This window comes from Lagopus leucura, unplaced genomic scaffold (assembly GCF_019238085.1).
Source record: "Lagopus leucura isolate 7727_CA_CO unplaced genomic scaffold, USGS_WTPT01 Super-Scaffold_100014, whole genome shotgun sequence".
Taxonomy (NCBI): domain Eukaryota; kingdom Metazoa; phylum Chordata; class Aves; order Galliformes; family Phasianidae; genus Lagopus; species Lagopus leucura.
In genome coordinates, this window is record NW_024962268.1 from 13,344,569 (window position 1) to 13,367,006 (window position 22,438).

The 22,438-nt window shown below is 41.6% G+C and overlaps 2 protein-coding genes across 9 annotated transcripts; one reads left to right on the plus strand and one right to left on the minus strand.

Moving 5' to 3' along the window:
• On the plus strand, positions 1-10,528 carry HMGCS1 (3-hydroxy-3-methylglutaryl-CoA synthase 1). 4 transcript variants are annotated; one of them, XM_042875473.1, is made up of 11 exons: positions 1,328-1,393; positions 2,458-2,915; positions 3,264-3,389; positions 3,903-4,067; positions 4,718-4,886; positions 5,026-5,196; positions 5,888-5,994; positions 6,325-6,450; positions 6,773-6,936; positions 7,363-7,486; positions 9,180-10,528. In XM_042875473.1, the coding sequence occupies exons 1-10, from the start codon at positions 1,353-1,355 to the stop codon at positions 7,453-7,455; spliced, it is 1,620 nt and encodes a 539-aa protein (XP_042731407.1). In that variant the 5' UTR covers positions 1,328-1,352; the 3' UTR covers positions 7,456-7,486; positions 9,180-10,528. The 4 variants fall into 4 exon arrangements, with proteins under 4 accessions (XP_042731409.1, XP_042731407.1, XP_042731408.1 ...); XM_042875474.1 differs by having other exon boundaries at positions 7,363-7,469; XM_042875475.1 differs by lacking the exon at positions 1,328-1,393 and adding an exon at positions 1-105 and having other exon boundaries at positions 7,363-9,427.
• NIM1K (NIM1 serine/threonine protein kinase) lies at positions 10,526-19,743 on the minus strand. Of its 5 annotated transcripts, XM_042875479.1 has the most exons (5): positions 18,597-18,683; positions 16,679-16,778; positions 14,538-14,622; positions 13,511-13,779; positions 10,526-11,511 (listed from the first exon to the last, which is right to left on the minus strand). In XM_042875479.1, the coding sequence occupies exons 3-5, from the start codon at positions 14,605-14,607 to the stop codon at positions 10,762-10,764; spliced, it is 1,089 nt and encodes a 362-aa protein (XP_042731413.1). In that variant the 5' UTR covers positions 14,608-14,622; positions 16,679-16,778; positions 18,597-18,683; the 3' UTR covers positions 10,526-10,761. The 5 variants fall into 5 exon arrangements, with proteins under 5 accessions (XP_042731413.1, XP_042731411.1, XP_042731410.1 ...); XM_042875477.1 differs by lacking the exons at positions 14,538-14,622; positions 16,679-16,778 and adding an exon at positions 19,391-19,743 and having other exon boundaries at positions 18,597-19,159; XM_042875476.1 differs by lacking the exons at positions 14,538-14,622; positions 16,679-16,778 and adding an exon at positions 19,347-19,743 and having other exon boundaries at positions 18,597-19,159.
• Positions 19,744-22,438: the final 2,695 nt, after the last annotated feature.

Here is a 22,438-nt window from a genome sequence, read left to right on the forward strand (position 1 = left end):
TTAAAGGCGCCGCGTGCCGGCTGCCTGTGTCTGCTTGTCCTCTTGTGGGTGTGTGTGTGCGAGCGCGCCCAGCGATAGCGGAGCCGGAGCCATCGCCTTGTGCAGGTGAGAACCGCTGGGCAGCGCGGCGGTCCCTCAGCGGGGCCGGGCTGGGGTCGGCGTAGCCGGGGCGGGCGCTGTACGCCGGCTGCGGCGCGTCTGGGGCAGAGCCCGGGGCGGGGGGGCGAGGAGAGGATAGGGCTGCCAGGTACGGGGCTGATGGGGAGCAGGCTTGCTTTTGAGTTTTATAACTTTCAGCCGAGCGTTTCCTGCCTTTTAAAAAGCTGTCAGGAAATGCTAACGCTAAATTATAGGGGAAAAAAAACTACTAATAAAGACAACGAAAACCACTAACTGCAGTGGGAAGATGCGTTTCTGTATCTGGGTACCCCAGCAGAAAGTTATAGCTTCATTCACCAGCCTCATTACTCCTTGTTCATCTTAGACTGAGAACGCCTTTTCTTCCCAGAGCGAGCGTACAAGCCAGGCGTTCACACTGCGGTACAGCCGGTAGCCCTGGCTGTTGCTCTGTCGGGTGTGTTTGGTGAGCTGCTGTGAGGACACAGCACCACTTGCCTCTGGTTTTTTTCTTCTGTAAAAAGCCTTTGGATGAGAGAACTGCAGAAACGATACGGGATTAAATGCTGTTGCTTGTCTCCAGTGTCTGCAAAGGGCAAGCTCAAGAGGCATTTGGGCAGTGCTCAGTGGTGTGCTGTGACCTGGGGTGAGCGCCGAGCTGGTCAGGCAGCTGGACGCAACGATCTGAGAAGGTCCCATCCAGCTGAAAGGGAGCACAGAAGCACACAGGCTCCTGCTGGCTCTGGGGACGCGGCTCAGTACGGCCTCACTCAGGCGGCACAGACCTCATGTCTGAGGTGTCGGTTTGTTCGCGGCTCCTCACCACTGCCTGCGCAGATGTGGGTGCTGGAAGCAGGCAGTGGAGACAGCAGTCATTCGGCTTTCCGGCTACGTTCAAGCCCGATAAATCCAACCTTCCGAAGGCTCCGTGCAGCGAGCGGTCCTGGGCGGCCACCGAGCATCCCCAGGCTCCGCGTGAGCTCCGCTCACGGAGTGGGGTTGCACCGCCCTCGCAGCTCCGGCCGCAGCACGCAGCGTACATCTGCTCTGCTCCTCCCGAGCAGCGCACGTTCGGAAGGCTCCCGAGAAGGCGGCTGAAAGCCGAGGGCGGCCCCGCCCTCGGTCCGGCTCCCAGGTGCCGCGCCGTGCCCGCGTGGCGCGCTCCCGGCGCATCGGAGGGGGCGCGCGGTCGGAGCTCCGCGCGTGCGCACATCTCCGGCTGGCGGGAGCCGCGCATGCGCCCGCGCTGGCAGCCGGCCATGGGCTTCCGCAGCGTGTAGGTACCGGGGCTGTGCGGCTCCGCGGGGAGCGCTCGGCTTGGGGGGAGCGGGGCGCGGCGCGGCAGGGCACGGCCCGGCCCGGCCCGAACGCGGGAAGAGCGGAGCGGGCGGGCGCGGCTCCCTCCGCCCGGCGGCGGCCTCTGCCCTCGCCCGGGTCCCGGTAACCTTGAGGACGCCGCGTCCGGACGGACGGGCTGCGAACGGTTCCGGGCGGCGCGTCCCCACTGCACTGCCGGAGCGCGCCTTCGGTGCTTTCCCTGCGGCGGTCGCGGCGCGCGTCTTGTGCGGTAGTTTCTGGGTGGAGGGGCCGCGTTCCGGTACGGGCTGAGCACGGCGCTGGAAGGAGCGCGGTGAGCTCCCTGGGACGGTCGCCGCGCTCATCTGTTGCGTTACGGGGACGTGGCGGAGCCCGGCGCTGCGCGGGTCAGCGCCGCTCAGGCCCGGTGGCTGCGGCGCCCCCCCGACTGCCGAGCGGCGCTGGGGAAAACAAAAGCAAAACCCGGCTGCCTGGCGCGTGAGCGAAACGAATCGCTCTGCATGAAAATAAAGGCAGTTCGGAACCGTTCTGTCCCGTTCCAAGGCTCACCTCTCCTGCGTGTGCTCGTTCTCGGTCAGCAACGTTTAAAAATAATAAATAATAAAAAATCAGCGTAGCTTTTTTGTGTAAAACTGAGAGCTATGTACAGGAATAGAATAGCATGTGTGTAGACTGATGTTTCTGAAATGCTTTCATCATGTATTTTGCTCCATGAAATGGCAGTGGCAAAGTACATCAAGCTCTGGTGCTGAAATAAAAATAATAATAATAATAATAAATAAAAAAAAAAAAAACAAAACAACTTATTAACATAAAATGTTATACGATTTATAATGACATTTATGGTATATTCAGACCAAAAATCTCTGAGGTTTGCCTTTGGCAAACAAATTTGCAGAATACCTGAAACTTTACCCTGAAACTTTATCTTTTCTGTAAACCTGCAGAAGGATAGAGCATATAAAATATGTTGGTGATGATGTATATGAGTAAATGAGCTGTTTGTTTGTTCTTTGCTTATAGATCTGCCACGATGCCCGGGTCTCTTCCAGTGAACACTGAATCCTGCTGGCCCAAAGATGTGGGTATTGTTGCACTGGAAATCTATTTTCCCTCTCAGTATGTTGACCAGACAGAGCTGGAGAAGTATGACGGTGTGGATGCAGGCAAATACACCATTGGGTTAGGCCAGTCAAAGATGGGCTTCTGCTCTGACCGAGAGGATATCAATTCCCTCTGTTTGACTGTGGTTCAGAAGCTTATGGAGAGGAACAGCCTATCCTATGACTGCATTGGGAGACTGGAAGTTGGAACGGAGACAATAATTGATAAATCAAAATCGGTGAAGACTGTCCTGATGCAGCTGTTTGAAGAATCTGGTAATACAGATGTAGAAGGAATTGACACAACCAATGCGTGCTATGGAGGCACTGCTGCTCTTTTTAATGCTATTAATTGGATTGAGTCCAGTTCTTGGGATGGTAAGTTCAGGGTATTTTCTTTAGGAGTTGCATCATTCTCTACCATTGAGTAGTCTGCTTAACCATATAAAACCCGGAGGGCAAACTATCAGAGTCTTAAATGTTCTGGATGTTTGCCACTAGTTAATTATGTACAAGAGATAACAATATGGATAATCACTAGATAATCATCTTTTCCTCTAAGTTTTCCTTCACTTTTCCTGCCAATAAAGTGAAAGGGAGGAAGGGATTCAAGAGACCCTTAATCCTGGAGTCTTACCCTCAGTAACCAAAGGCTGAAAAATCACTGTTGGATGTTAAAATATGGATTCATGGCTATTTGTCTTTGTTATTTCTGTGTTTTTACAGGACGCTATGCACTTGTTGTTGCTGGAGACATTGCCGTGTATGCCACTGGAAATGCCAGGCCAACAGGTGGAGCTGGTGCTGTTGCTATGCTAGTTGGTCCAAATGCTCCTCTAATTTTTGAGAGAGGTTAGTCCTGTGAGAAAATAAACACTTTTCCACCAGATACCAGGTTCATTCTAAAGCTTGTCCATTTTTTTTTTTTTTTTCCTGGGGTGTTTGAAGGTTGGATTAACCTCCGTTAACATCAGAAACTGCATTTGTTTCCTCTTGGTTTTGCTCACTTGGCCAAGTCCTAATGTAAGAAGCAGCAAGAACCTATTAAAGGTGCTTCTGTCCATTTTTTAATTTGGAGATTCTCCGATTAAAATTGACAAAGAATGGGCTAGAGCTGAGTAACAGAGCGCCCTGTTTTCAAAAAGAAATTATTTGTTACCTTTTTGTTATGCTCAAATTGTACTGTGCTTGAGTACCAGGTAACTGAAATCTGTTTCTGAAATATTACCTAGAAGGACCTGAAGTCCTAAGAAAACCTATTTATTTAGGGCCAGATATTACTTGCTTTCCATGTTAAAGTATGTATTCAAACTGACTCAAAGGTTAATGAAGTAACTTTTGGCTTTGTTAAATTCTCTCCGTCAGGATTGCGTGGAACCCACATGCAGCATGCTTATGACTTCTATAAACCAGATATGGTCTCTGAATATCCTGTAGTTGATGGCAAACTGTCTATACAGTGCTACCTCAGTGCATTAGATCGCTGCTATAGTGTTTATCGCAACAAGATCCATGCCCAGTGGCAAAAAGGTACGTCGCCTCTTAAGATGTTACTGCAGTTATGTAGATAATGTCTTCGAGTCTTAGCATTCTGTCTGACTAGTATAGTCCATTTGTGTGTTCTGCAGTGGTTGGAATGCATGCTTTTCATCCTTAAGAAATTGTTATTTCTGTTCTGATATGTTTGAGGGCTTAGTAGTCAATAAAGATAGTCTCTGCAGGCTTTTGTTGTTGTAATACTTGCTTAAGAGCATGTTATTTTACCCAGCCCTCTTAACATTTCTGATGCTAATATATAAATATTAAGTAATTATATTTTTTGTTTTTATTCAAATGTGTTTAGTAGTTGCTTCACCCATGCTAAGCAGCATAGGTTTGGGATTAGATAGATGAAGCAGAGTATTTCTTACTTTCAAAATGCTTGGTGGAAGTTCTGAGTTTTGTAAATCATATAGCTGTTTCTTCTAACAGGGCAAATGTTAGTTGGTGCATGAGATCTATAAGAATTAGAATTTTAAACAGAAGTTTTGGCAGCATTTTAAATGAACCTGCCAGCAGGAGTTAGACTTCTGCATTTTGTATGTTGACATAGAGATGTCTGGATCATGCCATCCAACTATTTTATTTTAATAGATGAATACAAAAAATAATTTCTAACACAAGTTTCCTGCCACTTCCAGAGGGGACAGACAGACGTTTCACCTTGAATGATTTTGGATTCATGATCTTTCATTCTCCCTACTGTAAACTGGTACAGAAGTCTGTGGCAAGGTTATTGCTGAATGACTTTCTCAGTGACCAGAATGCAGAAACAGCAAATGGTGTTTTCAGTGGTCTGGAAGCTTTCAGGTGAGAATGGCTGCTGTCTTCTTTATTCAGATGGTATTAACTTGGTAGACATCAGAGATGGTTTTTCCTTCCTGTTGTTTGTTTTAATAATGGTTTCTGACCACTTTTTTTTTTTTTTTTTTTTTTTTTTTCCAAATAGGGATGTAAAGCTTGAAGATACATATTTTGACAGGGATGTGGAAAAAGCTTTTATGAAAGCTAGTGCAGAGCTCTTCAATCAGAAAACCAAAGCTTCTTTACTTGTGTCCAATCAGAATGGAAACATGTACACGCCTTCAGTCTACGGTTGCCTTGCTTCTCTTCTAGCCCAGTAAGCATAAAATTGTAAAATCAAAGTCATAGCTTTCTGTATGTAAGCATTTTTCTTTTGGAAAACCCTCTGTAAAAGTACATGTAGCAAATGTTTACCTATTAGGTTGCCTTAATTAGAAAAACTGTTACAAAATTATTCTACAAACACAATTAGTTCAAGTGACAAGTATAGTCAAAATTTCTGTGTCAGAAGCTGATCAAAAGCACTGCTTACTGCTTTTCAAAGCTGTATCTCAAATTTTAATGTGCCATACCTTCTACTAGCCTTTCTTCCTACACTGCTCCAAACAACCCAGCACCATGTTATGGCTTTTTTGTTGTTTTTAAATATTGAAAACTTAGTTTGCATGCAGCATTATTTTCTAAACCGGTAGTCTTGTATCCTCTTTTCTCTTTTTGTTACTTTCCGTTCCAAGGTGTGAATGTTCCTTTTAGGGTATTTGTCACTTGCAAAAATCGTCTGCTTCGTAGATAATCATATGCAGAGCATTTCTTTGATCTTTTTTGCTTAGGCAGATTTGAAAATCATGGTGTTGAAATCCTCTTTCATTCGTGTAAGACCCTGAATTGTTATTGTAGCAGATACAATCTGCTGGCAGCTTTTTCTAAGTCAGCTGCACTTTCTGGTTATTTTAAAACTTGCACCTTGGCCTTACTCTCACTTTAACCAACTGTTGTTTGATTTACAGATACTCTCCAGAGCACCTTGCAGGACAAAGAATTAGTGTGTTCTCCTATGGCTCTGGTTTTGCTGCTACACTGTATTCCATCAGAGTTACACAGGATGCCACTCCTGGTGAGTAAAAGGAGATGTAAATTAACTCCTTTGCATAGCTTACCTTTGTTTGCTTTGTTGTATTATCCATCAGCTTAAGTAAACCTGTTGAACAGTGCTTAATTACAGTCATATAAAGTATTCCCTAGAGCAGGATCACCTTTAAAGTATCTCCTTAAGCAAATAGATTGCATTTTCAGATGCTACAAGAGTTTTGCTCAAGCTGTTAGGAATACTTGTAACTAACTAGAAGTTCAGCTTCTATAATGGAAAATGTCCTGAACAGTCATGCAGTGCTGATGTGCTGTGCTTAGCACTGGTGCTACCCTACATTATAATTTTATGTTGTAGGTTCTGCACTGGACAAAATTACTGCCAGCCTTTCTGATCTTAAAGCAAGACTTGACTCAAGAAAATGCATTGCACCTGATGTCTTTGCTGAAAACATGAAGATTAGACAGGAGACACATCACTTGGGTAAGAACGTTGTAAATATAAAACGTTACTAATCCTACAGCAAAATACTTACTACAAAATTTGCATGGCTATCACTAAATGTTTTGGGTGTAGAATGAAGTAGACATCCAACTTTTTCTACACCTGTATACCTTGTAAAGGTATTTTTAGTAGTTTGTATTTATTGGCCTGATGTGACATGTGACTGCAGTGAAAATGCAGACTTGGTTTTCCTGCTTTTTTTTACTTCAAACTGCAGCACCTGATGGCCGCTGTTGCATAAAACGCTCAACAGGAACCAGCTGACAGGACATCATTGGCCTTTTTTTTTCTTTGTTTACAGCCAACTATATTCCACAGTGTTCAGTAGAAGATCTCTTTGAGGGAACATGGTATCTTGTGCGTGTGGATGAGAAACACAGAAGAACATACGCGCGGCGCCCAGTTATGGTTGATGGACCCCTGGAGGCAGGAGTTGAAGTTGTCCACCCAGGCATTGTTCATGAGGTGAACACTGAGTGCTCTTTTAAAGTTTGATATAAATGGTTGAACGGTTTGTATGTTTGTCACGGCATGTGTACATGTGTTAAAAGAGGAAGGGGTTTTAAAAGTTCTTTCAAATGCTTTGTTAAAATATGTAACATAGAAACCAGAAATGTAAAAAAAAAAAAAAAAAAAAAAAAAAAATCAAGCATGGGATTTTAAAAAGCAAATTTCATCCTAACATGAATGAATGAAACTGCACAAGAATGAAACAAGAAGAAGCAGACTCTTTTCACACGTTCTTTTGCATGAGCCATGACTGATTTGAATGACTTAAGACCAAGCCATCCAGCATAGCATGAATGTTTTTCGGAAGTTGGACTAGCCATGAAGTGTGAATGTATGTGAACTAGAAACCTGTATTTAATGCTTTTTTTCCCTTCCTCTTAGCACATCCCAAGCCCTGCTAAGAAAGTGCCAAGAATCCCTGCAACAACAGAATCTGAAGGCGTTACTGTTGCCATTTCCAATGGGGAGCATTAAGATACCTCTGTGAGGTGGGAAATGGAAAAAGGTGTGAGGGTAGGATGAAAGAGTGGAAAGATTACAGTAGTACTGGAGTTTCACTATACAGTAGTACTTAATTGGAGCATGAAAAAGCTGTTTAAACTCCTTGAAAGGATTTGTCGTAATACTGCGTGCTGATATTTATAGTATTTTCAGAACACTAAAATCATTAATATACTGGGGATAGAGCAACTTGCTAGGGGCTTTGTGGATTCCTTAATGTGTCCAAATTTTTTAATTGCTGAGTAGTAGTAGTCTATTACAAGGTCTTTGTACATAGAAAAGAATGAATCTTCTGCTTGCTTTTCCCATGTTAAATGACTTGAAACCTCCACTGTTAACTTCTACTTGTACTTGCAAAAGTCTGAGCTTTTAATGTTAGGGTTCTCAGTGCCTTGACAGTAACTAGTCAGTCTTCTGAATACTGCACTTCTCTTTCCCTTTATTACCTTCCCTTTCTTATCCCAGTCTACCTCTCCTCACACCGTTGCTTTGGAAAAGGTATAGAACCAAATAACATTACTGGAAAAAAATTACTTTCCCTCCATCAGAATGACTGGTTCAAGAACACAAGGCTGATAGTTTCGCCGTTAAGAAACTCTGTAACTGACTACGTTAGTTACTTCGTAATTCCACCTACCATCCATTTTGTGTGTTCTATGCCTGCGTTATAAATCATAGAAGCCTGCAGGGAAAGAGCAATTACAAGGGAGACAAACAGTTGTTCTTCATAAGAAATTTCTTGAACTGACTGATACGGCACTTTTTCAGGATTATTAAACTGTCACAGAAACATTTAAGGAAGCAGACTTTTAAAGTAAAGCTCCTAGATATCATTAGAGTTGCTTTAATTGGTAATCTGAAAAAAAGATCGGTTTGGATGACCCAAACTTGGAACTCTGACCTCTTGCTATTCTTTGTATAATACATTTCTAAGAGACAGTTTCTAACTTTGAATTTGGCATTGTACTTTGAAGTTCTTCTCTCCATTGGGGATGTCGTAGAAGTGGTGTCTTTTCTTTCTTTTTTTTCTGAACATGCACGCTAGAAGCTATCCGTCTTGCAAGTAGTAGATACATATTACTTATGGGGATTATATTCTGGTAGCTTTTTAAAGCCCAGATTAGAAATAAACTATGACATGAGCCTTGTAAGCTTGTAATATATATTTAATTGAGCTAATGTATAGAATGAAGTTTTGTTAAACTTTATTTCTTTGCTAATTCTACAGAGCTACGCATCTCATAAAGTAGCAACAAATATTCATCTGTTTAAATCACAATCTTTTGTTGTGTAACAGTGTGTTTGTAATATCTGTCACTTACTAGGGTTTGGTAACTTGCTGTATTTGTACAGTCAAGCCTTGATAAAATTGATGTTTATAATTCGATGGATAATAATCTGTTTGTTCTGCTGAAAGTGATGGAGCAGTGATGCATGAAAATAGTGTTTGCAAGTATTTTGATTTAGTTTGCCCTCATGAAACTTGTCCTGGCACCAGAAAATAAAAATGCCATGGAACAAAAGTCCATTGCTGGCAGTGGACAAGCCAAGAATTGAGCTGCTACTGGCACAAAAAGTTAACCACAGGGACCTCACTGTGAGGCAGATCCATTATTAAAATAAAGTTTGAGATATTTGAAACATGCTGGAGTAGTGCTGACTTGTTGGGTTTTCAGGATGCAATTTTTCTTTAACAGGCAAGAAAGAGGAAACTGGCCTTATGAAAACTTGAAGTTCTGGGTTCACAGTCTTTGTGGATCTCCTGGATCGTTCTCTTTAATATTTCATTACAAAAAAAAATGGAAAGAAAGAGTTGCTGAGGCTTGTGGAAAATCATTACTTCAAGGCTTTGTTTCAAGATAACTTAAGTGTTTTCAGGTGGCATCTGTTTATAGTGGAGAAATTCATTAACAGCCTATGAAATAAAATTAATCTCATTACTGTATTTTGAAAGGTAGTATTGTTTTATCTCCTCACAAAAACTGTGAAAGGGGATTGGTTCCTGCTTTTTGCATAGCTGAGTCTAGTTGAACCTCGTTTCCCACAAGTGGTTTTTCAAAGTCATCCTGTTGCTTATTGACATTACTCACTGCTTTTAAGGTCAACGAAACATCAATCCCTGTAATACACAAGGCATTCTGCTTTTATATTTGAGAGCACTAGATGTATCTCTAAACCTTTCAGTAATGTACTCACCTTAACTAAAATCATTCAGACTCTGCCTTATCATAGGCATTTCAGTTGTGCCTGTTCAGAGGAAAGCTACTGCACTTTTCCATTACTGCATTTGGGCTGGTTGATTAAAGTATAAATTACCTGAAAGATGGAGTGGGACATGGCAACATCTTGGTGACAGTCAGAAAAATTGGAATTGTCACGGTATCCAACTTTTAACTTCTAGTGGTCAAGAATATAAAAATCAGTTTTGCTACTAGCCTTCTTGCCCAAATAGTATGACAGAAGGCTAATACAGCTTGTAACTAGATTTTGGTATTGGCAACCCTCAATTTACTTACAGCTATCTACTGCTAAAGCAAGAATTTCAGAGTTTAAGAGTATGCTTACATCTGTCTCTCTATTGGAGTGCAGCTCTATTCTAAGCATTTAGAGACTGTGAGAATCATACAAATTGTGGAAGCTGTCAGGAGATTAATGGTTTGTAACCCAGCCAGTTAGGTGCTAAAAACTGCAACCATACATGCAGGGCTACAGTAGCATATCTGAATTTGCCTTTGGACTGTGACAAATCAAGAACCGTAGTCAACAGCAGCACTGTTCTTTCTTTAATTAAAATGTAATTAGAGTTGTTTTTGTTTTTAATTTAGCAAGTTTAATTTGCTTAGGATGCTTTTAAGAATTTGCAGTCAGTTTTTTGTTTGAACTTAGTTCTTTGCAAAAACTGTCCCGTTTGCAGTGGTGTAGTTGTGTCAAGCTAAGGTGAAACTTGTCAAGAAGTTACCCATTATGTGGCTGTACTGAGAGATCTCCGAAGTGTGTTACATGCAATGCCATTTGATCTTTATTAAAAGATCACTTCCACTGATAATTTCTTTCTGTTTTACTTGAGTTATTGCACTAGTTGTACCATGTTTCTGGAGCAAGAGACAAACAAGTACATTAGGGCTCTGCATTTGAGCACTTCAAATGTGAGCTGAAAAATACAAAGGAAATGAGGCAATTTGGTTTATTTAAAAATTAGAAAAAATGCAACACCAAAACCTGTGAAAAGTGAATAAAACCCTTTGTTAAGTGTGCTGAGTATAAAGCTTGCAGTGTGGTTTACAAAATAGAACACAGCTTGGATGTGTGCTTTACACCGTTACAAGAGCTGATTCCTTTCTTTATGTCTTGTTCCTTGGGATCTGGATGGGACATTATAGGGACGCATTCAAGGGCCCTTTTCCTTTGTACTTTGTGCAAAACAATTCTGTAGACACCTGTTATTGAGCTGCGTGCATCTCTTCCCCGGTTATTTTGAATGTGTTCTTCTGTGATTCCCAGATCTTTCAGAGCATTTTTCACTTCTATTTCCTCCTCTTTGAGTGTGTTGATCTCTGATAAATACTTAGGATCCAGTTTAAAAGGCTGTAAAGGTTTTGGGTACTGTATCCCCTGCATCCACTCACTGTTCATAATAAGTTTGACAGAATATCGTTCTGTTGGTACTGGCTGAAGGACTCCTTTTATCAATTTCTGGCAAGCTTCCGAGAGGCAGGGAGGCAAGCTGTACGTCCCTTCAAGAATGCACTTCTTCAGTTTGGCCACCGTATCTGCCCGAAACGGCATGATCCCCGTAATCATGAAGTATAACAATATTCCTAGTGCCCAGATATCTACATAAATGCCAACATAGTTTTCATCTCGGAAGAGTTCAGGGGCAGCATAAGGAGGAGAGCCACAGAAAGTATTTAAAGTTTCATCTCTTTTACTGATTGTGCTGAATCCGAAGTCTCCCACCTTAACGCAGGTGTTACTGCTGTAGAAAACATTTTCTGCTTTCAAGTCCCGATGAATGATATTATTCTCATGCTATAGAAGAGGAAGAACACTGGGTATTAGCAAGTACTTAAGTGACTACTCTTTATCTTTTATTGATTAATTATACCTAGGAAAGGGAATTATTTATCTCCAACAAAGAAATAAGCTTTGCTATGAAACCGAAGGTTGCAAGTCCATCTTAATTCTCTACTGGTAAGAAAATGACTGAGGAGGAGCGGAAATGCATATACATATACATGTATGTTTTGAAGGATAGCAACATCTTGTTAGTATTCATTAATATTAGTTAGGAATTAGTATTTGTGTTAAGCAGATGCGATGGCATTATGGATAATCCTACATGACTGTGTATCTTCCCGTGATAAGTATTTTGTATTTTTTCAGGATTCAGAGCACTAGTTTTTGAAATGACTACATTTCTGTACCGATGTAACAGAAATATTTTTTTAAGTATGTAAAGCTGTTTTTGCATTTGTTCTGAACATGCAGACTTATGAACTGAAATCTTCTAGTTCATTGATAACATTAAGTGAATGTGGTACCAGATAAGAGAACTGTAGCAACTGTCCTAGTTTGTGATCCATATCCTAATATCTAGTACTGGCAAGAGAAGAGGTGTGCACAAAGCTGTGCCTGGTGATATTTTATGTCTTTGCAGGATGTTCAATATTGTCTTCTACTTTTAGAAATCTGAAGTGAAATGCTGCAACATGTACCTTTTTTTTTAACCTCAGAAATGAAGGTACTGATGTGCTCTGCTGAGTAGACATTTAACTATACTGATTAAATAAGGGTTTAATTTCATTTTTGAAATGACTAGGAAGAGTGAAAGAGTTTGAGCATCTCTGCTGTTACCCTTGTAAGTAAGAGGATGCACATGGAGACACTAGAGAAACCCTGTCATCAATAACAAGCAAGGATCTTTAGTCCTCATGAGGACTGACAACAGTGAGATGGGATATAAGTGGCCCGATTTTAATAGATTGGCAAAAATAAAATATTTTTGCAGGAGACTGAGTGTATGAGTAAAGAGGCTGATGAGATTGGAGGTCTGGTTTTAATGTTAAGAAATGCACGTGATCTTTAAGATCCAGTAGATCCTGAATACTTGTCCTGTGGAAAAGATGTTGAAGCTAATTCATTTATAGACATCTGATTGTTCTGTCAAAATACTTTAACATGTTTTTCATACACGTTGTTTGCAATGCATTTCTAGATGTCTGACCTGGAAATACACTTGCTTGCATCTTCCTGCCTGTTGGAGCTGGAGCCCGTTACACGGCGGGAGAGTATGAGCCACCGGAGGGCACTCTGGGCCAACTTTAACTAGTGTTAAGTCAAACGCAGAGCGGACTTCTCATGGCTTTTGTAATGTAGTTGTAAGCAGCTGTGGTTACTAAGCGAGACTCAGAGGAGGTTGTATTGGAAGTGGTTAATTACTCATTTCTGCCTTTATAGAATGCTTTGGGTTCTATGAATTGCATCATTCTAAGTCTAGTTGCAGTTATAAGGGCTAGATAAGAGGAAGTGACTTGCTAAGTGTTGACATCACTTAAGAAGGAACAGGAATTAACTGTCTTAAGACTTAATTAGTCTTCCACATTCGTTAGTAAGTGAGCTGGATGTCTGCAATACACAACACGCCTCTTCTTGGGACTGCTTTCTTCTAGCAGAAAAGTGAGTGATGCTCTTTTGAAACAGCTGAGGGATGAAATGAAGCTTTACTATCGGATCCATACAAAAACAAGTAGTCAGGAGGAACACTGTTACTGAATGGACGGTTCCATTCACCACATGCTCTCAATTCAGTCTCCTCCCCAAACATGTCAACAGAGAGGCAGTAAGTTGAGATGGATGTGAAAGCACTCTTAGGTGTCTTTAAGATGGTATTTCTCAAGCTGGTTTCACTGTTCAAAGATATGTGCCTGAAATCCTGATAACAGTAAACTTACTAATTGGAAAAACAAAATGCATCCTCAAAATCAGCTGAAGCAGTGAGGAGAAACATGCCCGTGGAAGAGCAACTTACCATGTGCTTCACAGCAGAAACAATCTGGGAGAAGATTATTTTGCATTCTGTTTCTATTAGCTTTCCTTCTGTAGTGATTTTAGTGAAGAGTTCCCCTCCTCCTGCATACTCCATTACCAGGTGCAGTTTTGAGAGTGTCTCCACCACTTCATACAGCCTGATGATATTTGGGTGGTGGAGTTTTTCCATGCTTGATATTTCACGAGATAGCAAACGTTGAGTCTTCTGGTCTAATTTTGTCTTGTCCAAAATCTTAATAGCTACTTTCTCTGAAAAGAAAATACTTTTCCATGTTAATTCAGTAAGTACAAACAGTAATACTATTTCTGTATAATGCATGGTTACGTAACTGCAATGATGAATATAAGATAAGCTAGAGAAGCCTACTAAGCCTTGTCATCTTTCACACCCTACTGTCTCCAGCATCCTCCTCACTGCTGATACAGCTAAGGGCTGGCAGAGTATTACAAGTGCTAATCAAATCATGTAACATGTTCCTAGGCTGTCAAGCATGTCAGTATACATCTGATGGCAACAATTATCTATGTTAGATATCTAACTTGGGCATTATAGCTTTCAAAACAGAAATCTGGCTGTCTGAGTGGAAGCTAGTGTTCCTGCTCTCTGTTGTTGAGAAGGAAATGGGCAAATGAGAGTCTCAGCATTACAAAATCTGGAGGCTGTGCTCCATTCTGAGGATAAGACTGTTCCTGCAAGGCCCCTAAGCCTGAGCTGCAGACCTTTCCCACTTTTCAACCTGATTGTGTGCTCAGGTTTGTTAAAGGAAGTCTGTGCCTTTGTTGTTAGCTCAGTGCTGTGAATTAGTTGCACGCAACAGCCTGGTGCTTACAGACTAACGGAGGCTTGAATATAGGCAGTTTATTCCAGAGCAGGTGGACTAACATGGAGGTAGTGTAAGGACTTTGAAAATAACCCTGCAAGCTTATAGCAGATGTGTTTACATGTATGTGACTTACAGAAATGTTGCCTAATGGCTTATCCCATATCCCCACAAATTCTCAGTTACCAAAATCAGTGTTGCAGAGGTTTGTCTTTCTCAGGATAGCTGTGCCAGTTTTTCCAACGTGTTCATGCATGAGTGGCTCTTGGTACTGCACGGAATACAGGAAAAGTACAATTTTATGTCTGCACCACAGTGGGCCGTGAATTCACACCACAGATTTTATACCAAGGAAGGAAATAAAACAGCGACATAGAATAAGTTGCAGGGATCATGTAAAACAACTGATCAGTCTTATACGGTCCTGGTAATGCAAAGCTGTGGTTAAGTTCTGCTTGCTTCTGTAGCATATTTTCAAGCTAAGGGCCTTGAAATGCTGGTATACATATATAGCTTCACCGTATCAACAGGGTAGCTCAAAAAGCTCATTGAGAATTGCTCTTAAGGTTCTGTATGAAAACTGGTAGGTCATGGCATTTGTCTTGAATACAGCTGGTATTGGAGGGATTAGTCTGGTTAAAATAGGCTTAGAGTGTCTTTGTATAACTTACTAAGACAGCAAAATTAAACTGGAACATGGCAGTTAAAACAACTGTTTATTCTTGGGGAAAAAAAAAATACTTCCACAGATGTCCTAGCAATTCATCATTCTTACCATTTTATTTCTAAGAAAAACTTCATGTTCTAGCAGACAAAGTTAAATTACTAAAAATAAAAGCTGTTACTTTAAAGGAAGCATGACAAGGCCATTATGATTTTACATTTGGTAGAAAAACTTTCAAGGTGCTTCCATTTACACTATTATGAAGTTATTTTCCTCAAATTTTGTGTTTCAGTACTCCTGAAGTGTTATTGATATATATGCATTTATGTCTGTACAGATGAAGAAAACTCCACGTTTGGTATATTTACATTTCTTAGTAATATAAATGCATGAGTTGATTCCCCTACTACAGTGCAGCAGATACTCTGGGGAAGTGAGATTCTGAGAGCTGCTGACTTATCCCTTCCATGCTTCTGCTTTCAGACAAAGTCTGAAATGAGGAGAGAGCAGACTTCCCTGCTTTTTGCTGCCTACTGAGGCTGTTGATTATGATTGCACCTACTGCACAGTACAGACACCTGGCATGGTGAATCAGAAGGGAATGAGCTGTTTAATGGGAACAGCACGTGGCAGATCCTGGCAGAGCTCTGACTGCTGACCTAGAGGTGAAAGACTGTAAAACCCTTGTCACGTTGGTAGTACACTGACCCCCTGAACCAAGAATAAAGAGTGCTAGCTTGGGGGAGATTTGCACAGCTAGATGTTTAGATGCTACAGAGAAAACAATTCTCGCAATCTTAGCTATGTAATTGCATTGTTACGTCTTGATTGATAAAAGCTGGGAGCATTTGGACTTTAAACAAGCAAAACAACAACAACAAAAAAGCAACTTGTAGGAGAAATAGAGTCACAGCATGTCTTAGGCTGGAAGGGACCTTAAAGTTCATCTGTTCCCATACCTCTGCTATGCCTACTTTCTCAATAAAATTTTAAAGGGAAAGCAAACAAACACACAAAAAGGGTTTAGAACTGAAAGGCCTGATCTTATTCACACAGTACCACGTATCAGGACCAAGCTCATTAAAATTTGCATTTCTACAGTTGTATGTGCATGCAGTACACAGAAAACCAGCTGACCTACAGTGTAAGAAAAGGCCTTTGTTTCCTTTCAAAACTGTTTCAGAAAAGAAAAAAAAAAAAAAAAAGCCTAGTTTCTAAACACTGTATTTCCCTTGTATGGCAGCAGTTCTAAATAGGTCATTTTCTTCAAGAAATTTATTCACCAAAATATTGAATTTAATTATGAAAAAGATTTTGACTGACCATATGTTGAGGTTTGAAAAATGCTATCTGAAGTCATAGTGAGTAAGAAAAGTTAATAAATGGTTGAGAAATTATTTCAGGAAAAAGTAGCATATGCTATATTGGCAAAAGGAAATAAAATCAAAACCAAGTTGGGGCAGTGCATCTGAATAACCCAGTACACATCACACCACCTAAGATTTTCCTGCAACTGCTCAACAACCAACGTTCTCTTTGTGAGAGAAGCAGGGTTCTTCATCCACTTTGACACTACTGTTTTTATTGCCCTTATCAGCTTCTTGCAAACCATTTTTGGGTGTTCTGCTGCAACAGAGCACGAGGGCTAGAGAACAGCACACACCTGATTACAGAATCGTTACAGGAACTGGTCATGGTGAAGAACGAAATTGTTTCCTTCTTCAAGTAGGGTGAGATGTCAGCAGAAAGACAATGCTTAGAACCTACAACAACAACTGAAGAGATGAATATATGCAAGATATACACGTACCTTCCCCTGCCCCAAGGAAGGCCTTTTTATCTGCACCTCTGCCAAGAGGAGACTTATTAGCTCTGTGCAGGTACATCAGTTCATTAACAACACAGCAGTGAACATACACTGGAAGGAGACTCCTCTTTGGAAGGGTATGTGTATGTGTGCATGCGTATGTAGGGGAAGTGCACCCACACTTGTTCCTCTCCTCCATCCCAAATGCATACTTTATGATGCCAGACAAAGTCACAAGCAGAAACAAGTAAGACAGTGCTTTCCCCTCAGCCTTCCTTCTTCGTGACAGTTGCAAAATTAGCATCAGAAAATTACCCAATGAAAATTTTAATCCCCAATGACAAAAAAATAATTTTAGAGATTTTTGGTGAAAAAGAAGCTTTTCAAGGAAAAAAAAAAAAGCCTGTTTTTATATTTAATTTGTTCAAATTTACTGTACTTGCTGAAGTCCAAAAGTGTTCAATCAGTCAGCTCTGTGCAAATGCTAAAGCAACCTGTCTCCTAGGGAAATTCAACAGGTAAAAGCTCATCTGGCTCAAATTTATCTTCCCATCAGCATTCCTCTTGTTCCCAATATGGGAGCAGCATTTCTGCCAATTATAAACAGAAGACAGTTCTCTGTGAAAGGAAAAATATCACTCAGCAGAAAAAGAAACAACTTGCTGTAGGCCAAGGAGAACAGGGTTTCCTGAAGCAAGGAAGCAGAAAAAACGAACCCAGATAGACAAACCCATAGGCTAAGACAGACTTCAGTTTTGGGGGAAAAAAAAAAACCAAACAGCGCAGAAACAGAAGAACAGACAATACCACCAATTCTTCACTTCCCAATGTAAAAACTGTAACTGGGCTTATCATGAACTTTCAGATCTCTGCAGTCTGGGCTGAAGGAGGTGGTCAGCAAAAATAGCAGCAGATAGTAAAGAATGAAAGTTTGGGGGAGAACCTAGTCTTCCCGCCTTTTAGATGGTGAAAGGAATGAGAATTGATTGAATTATAAAAGAAAGATGAGAGAAAAACTGAAGATGGTAATGTACAAAGGCACGTGGAAAAGTAGCTATCCCCAGGGGAGATCAAGCAGTTTTTGTTTTGGTCAAAGACAGCAGAAGAAACAGGGTAGATGAAAGCAAGTTCATAGTTACACCTGTAACCAAAGTGTTTGCTGCAGTTATCTAGCTTTTCTAGCTCTCCATACAAGCAGTATATGCAGTGTGTTTCTGTACTTACCCTCTACCCAGATTTGGCTGTACCAACGCTTGTTTTCCTGCATCTGCTCAGCCTATACTTGTATTCCCTGTCCCAGCTTTTTACCTTAATGAACCACCTGCATAACACATCATCAAATTTCTCACCAAAATTACTAAAATTAGCCATTAAGCAAAGGAAGCCTTGCTCCCTCCAGCTGTGGCAGGTCCATGCCAAGCTAGGCTGCCCTGGAAGTTTAGCACCCGCAAGCCTGCAGCCTCTGCGCTGGGCATGGGAGACAGCAGGTGGACTGTTTGTGGCACTGTCTTTCAAAGTGTGGGGAGTCATGAGCTGCAGGGTGAGATGTGCCACCCAAATGAAGTGTTTCTGGCTGCTTGTCACGGCTGAAGGCTACCTCTAACCTAAGCATTTATCTTTGTACTTGCTTACAGGTTCACACAAGGAAAAAGGCACATACACCTGGTATGTGTATTGAAGGTTTCGGCAGCATTTTTCTTACCAAAGAGGTCAGTTTATGTGTACACAGAACTAGGGCGATCAGAAACCAGGTGACCCACACAGCAGTGCCTACCTCTGGTAAGAGAATGAATTCCAAGTTTCACTTGCGAGAAATTCCCACTTCCTATTTCTCCTCTGACTCGGTAGAAGCCAATTCTCTTTCCCAGGGTTAATTCTTTCACCACTTTTTCATTGTGGGACATATCCTGCATTAGTTTCTCAAATGGGGTCAGCCTCTGCTGCCTGCCCTCTTCATCTCCTCCACAGCACTCCTCACGCCCATAGTCTTCTCCACTGTCCTCACGATTCCACCTGGCATAGCGATGCTTTCCAAGACCTCTTCCATTCACAAATCCTGTTGTCATAGTCTGTAGGTAATCACAGCTCCATTGAACAAAATGTCCCAACAAGGAGTTTAATGAAGTGAAATATTCCTCTGCTAATATGCAATCCAGCACGTAACAGACACCGTGCAAACAGCAACAAAACAGCTTAGTGAAGAAGTCCACATACCAGTTTGGAATTCACCTCAAAAGTTGTATCTACACATTGCAGTTCTGTCCAAATTTGGAGATGGAATTTGGTTCTATTTTTGTCCATTTCTCACTGACAGATTTAGTGTGTCAGGATGCTCATCTGCAAGGTAAAAGAAGCTCTGCAGTTCAAACAGCAGACTTTATGCAGAAAAACAGTGCGTTGCTCACATTTTATGTAGTACATTTGAAACAAATGCAGAATATTTGACACAAATTTTCAGGGTCTAGCTAGCTGCTTTGAAAACTGGCTTGATAGGAAAAAATCAGATAAGTAGCTGATTACCTACTCTGCATAAATTCAGATGTTTCCAGTTCATTTTGAGTAGCTGACCTTAAGAACGTGGGTCCTGATTCTGGTACCAGTCCAAAAGCTGAACACAGGGTTTTTCTCTGATTCATTCCTCAGCCTGGGAGCTTGTCACTGTACCTTGGAAGTGACCGCCTCGAAGCCTTGCTGTAAATAGTCTGTTGCCCCTCCGTTTCCTTCCCATTGCTGCTTTAACAAAGCAACTGATCCTGGAAGATGACAGGAAAAGCATGATCTGTGCACCAGCCAAAAGAAACGCAGCGCCTCCGTATCACTGAAGTCACATGGCAGGACAATGCAGGATTAAGTAACTGCAATGTCACTTTAACCCGCCTTTATTTAGATGAGCTTTCTTTAACGCCTTGAGCCTTCTCAAATTTTTGCCAGACGCGTGGTGTGCCTAAGCAGACAGATGAAGAAAGTCATTAAAACCATTATGTAACAGCCAAGCACTTCACTTAGAGACAGCACACCGGGCATCATTTTACCAGTTTAACTCAATTTGTTTGGCAGCATGTGGAAAGAAGTCCTTACTCTGAGTACGAGTATGATAAGATGACTTATCATTAAAACAGTACATTGTGTGACAGTGGCCTCTAAACTCCAGCAACCCCACTAAGAGGAAGAGGAGAGCCTGAGGGCACCACAGCTGCTCTATCTGCTCAGAGCACATGCTGCATGGTCACCATCCCCTCTGCTCTGCTCACTGGGCTGCCCCATGGGCCATGCCTTCAGCCCCGGCACTGCTGCAACTGCAGCCAGGCAGCAAGTGCCTGTTCTGTAATGTGCCTTTGAACTCCTCTTACTCCCTTACGGAGATTTTATTCCTGTTTGAGCTCTGCTATCACACAGCTGCACAGGAAGAGGCCATTCTTGTGTCTGATAGAAAACTGTATGATATAACCAAATCAATCTTGGATCTGGAATGCTGTCAAATCACGAGAAACAATGAATGAAAAGAAGTGGAAAGTAAACAACTTGTAAACACTGCCCAAACTTTAAGACAGAGTATTCAAATATGTTTCATTGTGTTCTGTGGATGTAAGAGTCAGCCCCCTGACAAACACTGCATGTTTGCAACCATCCCTGGCTAAAGCCTGATACTGTAAATGAAGGAAAGACTGAGTGGAAACGGAGCAAAGCCTGTGGGATCTGCCCGTCAGCCTATCCTGAGGAGCACTGCATGCTGCCTCTGTCTCCATTTTTTGATACCAGGGAAGAAATACTTAGGATGTGGAGTATCCTCAGCAAAAATACAAGGTAAACAAACAAGCAAGATCCACATAAACCTAAACTCCCATTCTGTATTTGCTCTCCTCCATTTGTGGAAAGAACAATTTCTTGCAGGACTGCATGAATTCTGGCCCATAGTTGTTTTCTAGTTTAACCTGTCTCACTTAGTGATTTTAAGAATGTTTTAGGTAATAAAAAAAATGTTAACATGAACATCAACTATGTTGCACAGTTTTAATGGCGGACAATGCTGTCAGAGCAAGGCTTTGGAAATCTCTAGTCTAGTGAGTACTACAATGACTGGAATACTGAGAACAGCTGGAAAAGGGCACTTGGGGTAGCTGGGTCTCACAGTTGTCAGCCTGTTCAGCATTAAAGCCACACAACTAAAGACCACTTTCGTGCAAAAAAAAAACCAGGACCTTGCAATTAAATGGTTGAAGTCTCAAGAAGGATTTCTATCAAACAGACCTATACAGTTGATAGGTGATGATTACTTTTGGTAAAGGCAAACAGAAGGCTGTGGTTCAATACCACAGTGACAGAAACACCACATGGCAATGCCAGGGCCTTGCAAACATGCTGTAGGGTCAAAGGCAAAACTGCATTAGGGCATTAGCACACAGCTCTTCCCGATTCTGCTCCTGCCAAGTGCTTACTGAGACCCAACTTCTCCTTTTAGAGCATTAGATTTTAAACCATTAATCTGCCAGCCAAGCTTCCCGCGACTTGTCAGCCTGGCAATCTGCTGGTCTGTGGCCAACTGGCTAGGTTTCCCCCATCTTTTAAGATGAGCTATTTCAGTATTCTTAGCAGAAAACATACCATCTATTTCTGGCCTAAGTTCCTTCCTGTAACCTAAATCAGTAAAATCCACCCTGATAGCATCTAAAAGAGCACTGTCTGTAAAAGCACTAATTCCAAGCGAGAAGGAAGAAAATATCAAATCAGGATTCATCCAAATATGATGGAGACAATATCCATATGTATCTATTTGTTTCCAGTATGGCTGACTATTGATATAAAAAAAACTCAGGAGAATGTTTTGGCCAAATTATTACTTTCTATAACAAAATAATCATGCAAAATTACTAAATAAATAAACACAACAAGAAGAAATACAAGACAGAGTGAACAGACATAAGACATTTAAGATACGTCCCAGCCCACCACTGCTCTTGTTTGACCTTGCTGTTCATGTATTTCCAGGTACTGATGTTCTAGTCCTATTCTAGGAAGTGCTAAATGCCCTCAGGCTCTCGCTGAAGGCTCACTTTAAACCCTGCATCGTAAACCTGAGGAAATTTGTAACAAAAGGTAAAAGAAGGAAACAAACAACAGAAAGGCGATGACTGGATATGTAGACTTTGGTTCCTGAAGTCCCTGCCTGGCAGGTAAATGGAAGTGACCTGGTCTCAAGGACCTGTGGTAAAACACTAAAAAGTAAGAGCAGTTAGAACACAGCTTCCAGCACAGTTCTTTGCAGCCTGTTCTCTTTTTCTAAGCCTGTCCCTTAGAGAAGCAAGAAAATTTCTGTTTGCAGACATAAACTGCTGCAGTTCCTGTTTGAATGAATGTGAAAGAAGTCGCATGGTATAGTCTCCTGCTGCTCAAATCCTCAGAGTATCAGTCTGTTCTTTGTATACAGATGACACTGAATATTGCAGTAAATTCAGCAGGGCTCCCTTTTCAGCCCCACCACTGTGAGCTCTGAAGGGAGTGAGATGCTTCCTTAAGGCAGGGAATTAGCTCGGTTTGCTTGACTTCTCCTGAAGAGCAGCTTGTCTCTATCCTGCTACATGTGATGCAAGCCAACTCTGGAACTGAACAAGATTTAAA

Bases quoted from the DNA above. Each gene is read 5' to 3' on its own strand.
- NIM1K (XM_042875477.1), bottom strand. From the start codon at position 18,888: ATGACAACAGGATTTGTGAATGGAAGAGGTCTTGGAAAGCATCGCTAT. The intron at 13,780-18,596 runs GTAGGCACTGCT...TTTTCTTTTCAG, and splicing joins AATTCATTCTCTTACCAGAG to AGAAAGTAGCTATTAAGATT. The intron at 11,512-13,510 runs GTAAGTTGCTCT...CCTCTTCTATAG, and splicing joins TTTCTGCTGTGAAGCACATG to CATGAGAATAATATCATTCA.
- HMGCS1 (XM_042875473.1), top strand. From the start codon at position 1,353: ATGCGCCCGCGCTGGCAGCCGGCCATGGGCTTCCGCAGCGT. The intron at 4,887-5,025 runs GTGAGAATGGCT...TTTTCCAAATAG, and splicing joins AGTGGTCTGGAAGCTTTCAG to GGATGTAAAGCTTGAAGATA. The intron at 5,995-6,324 runs GTGAGTAAAAGG...TTTATGTTGTAG, and splicing joins TACACAGGATGCCACTCCTG to GTTCTGCACTGGACAAAATT.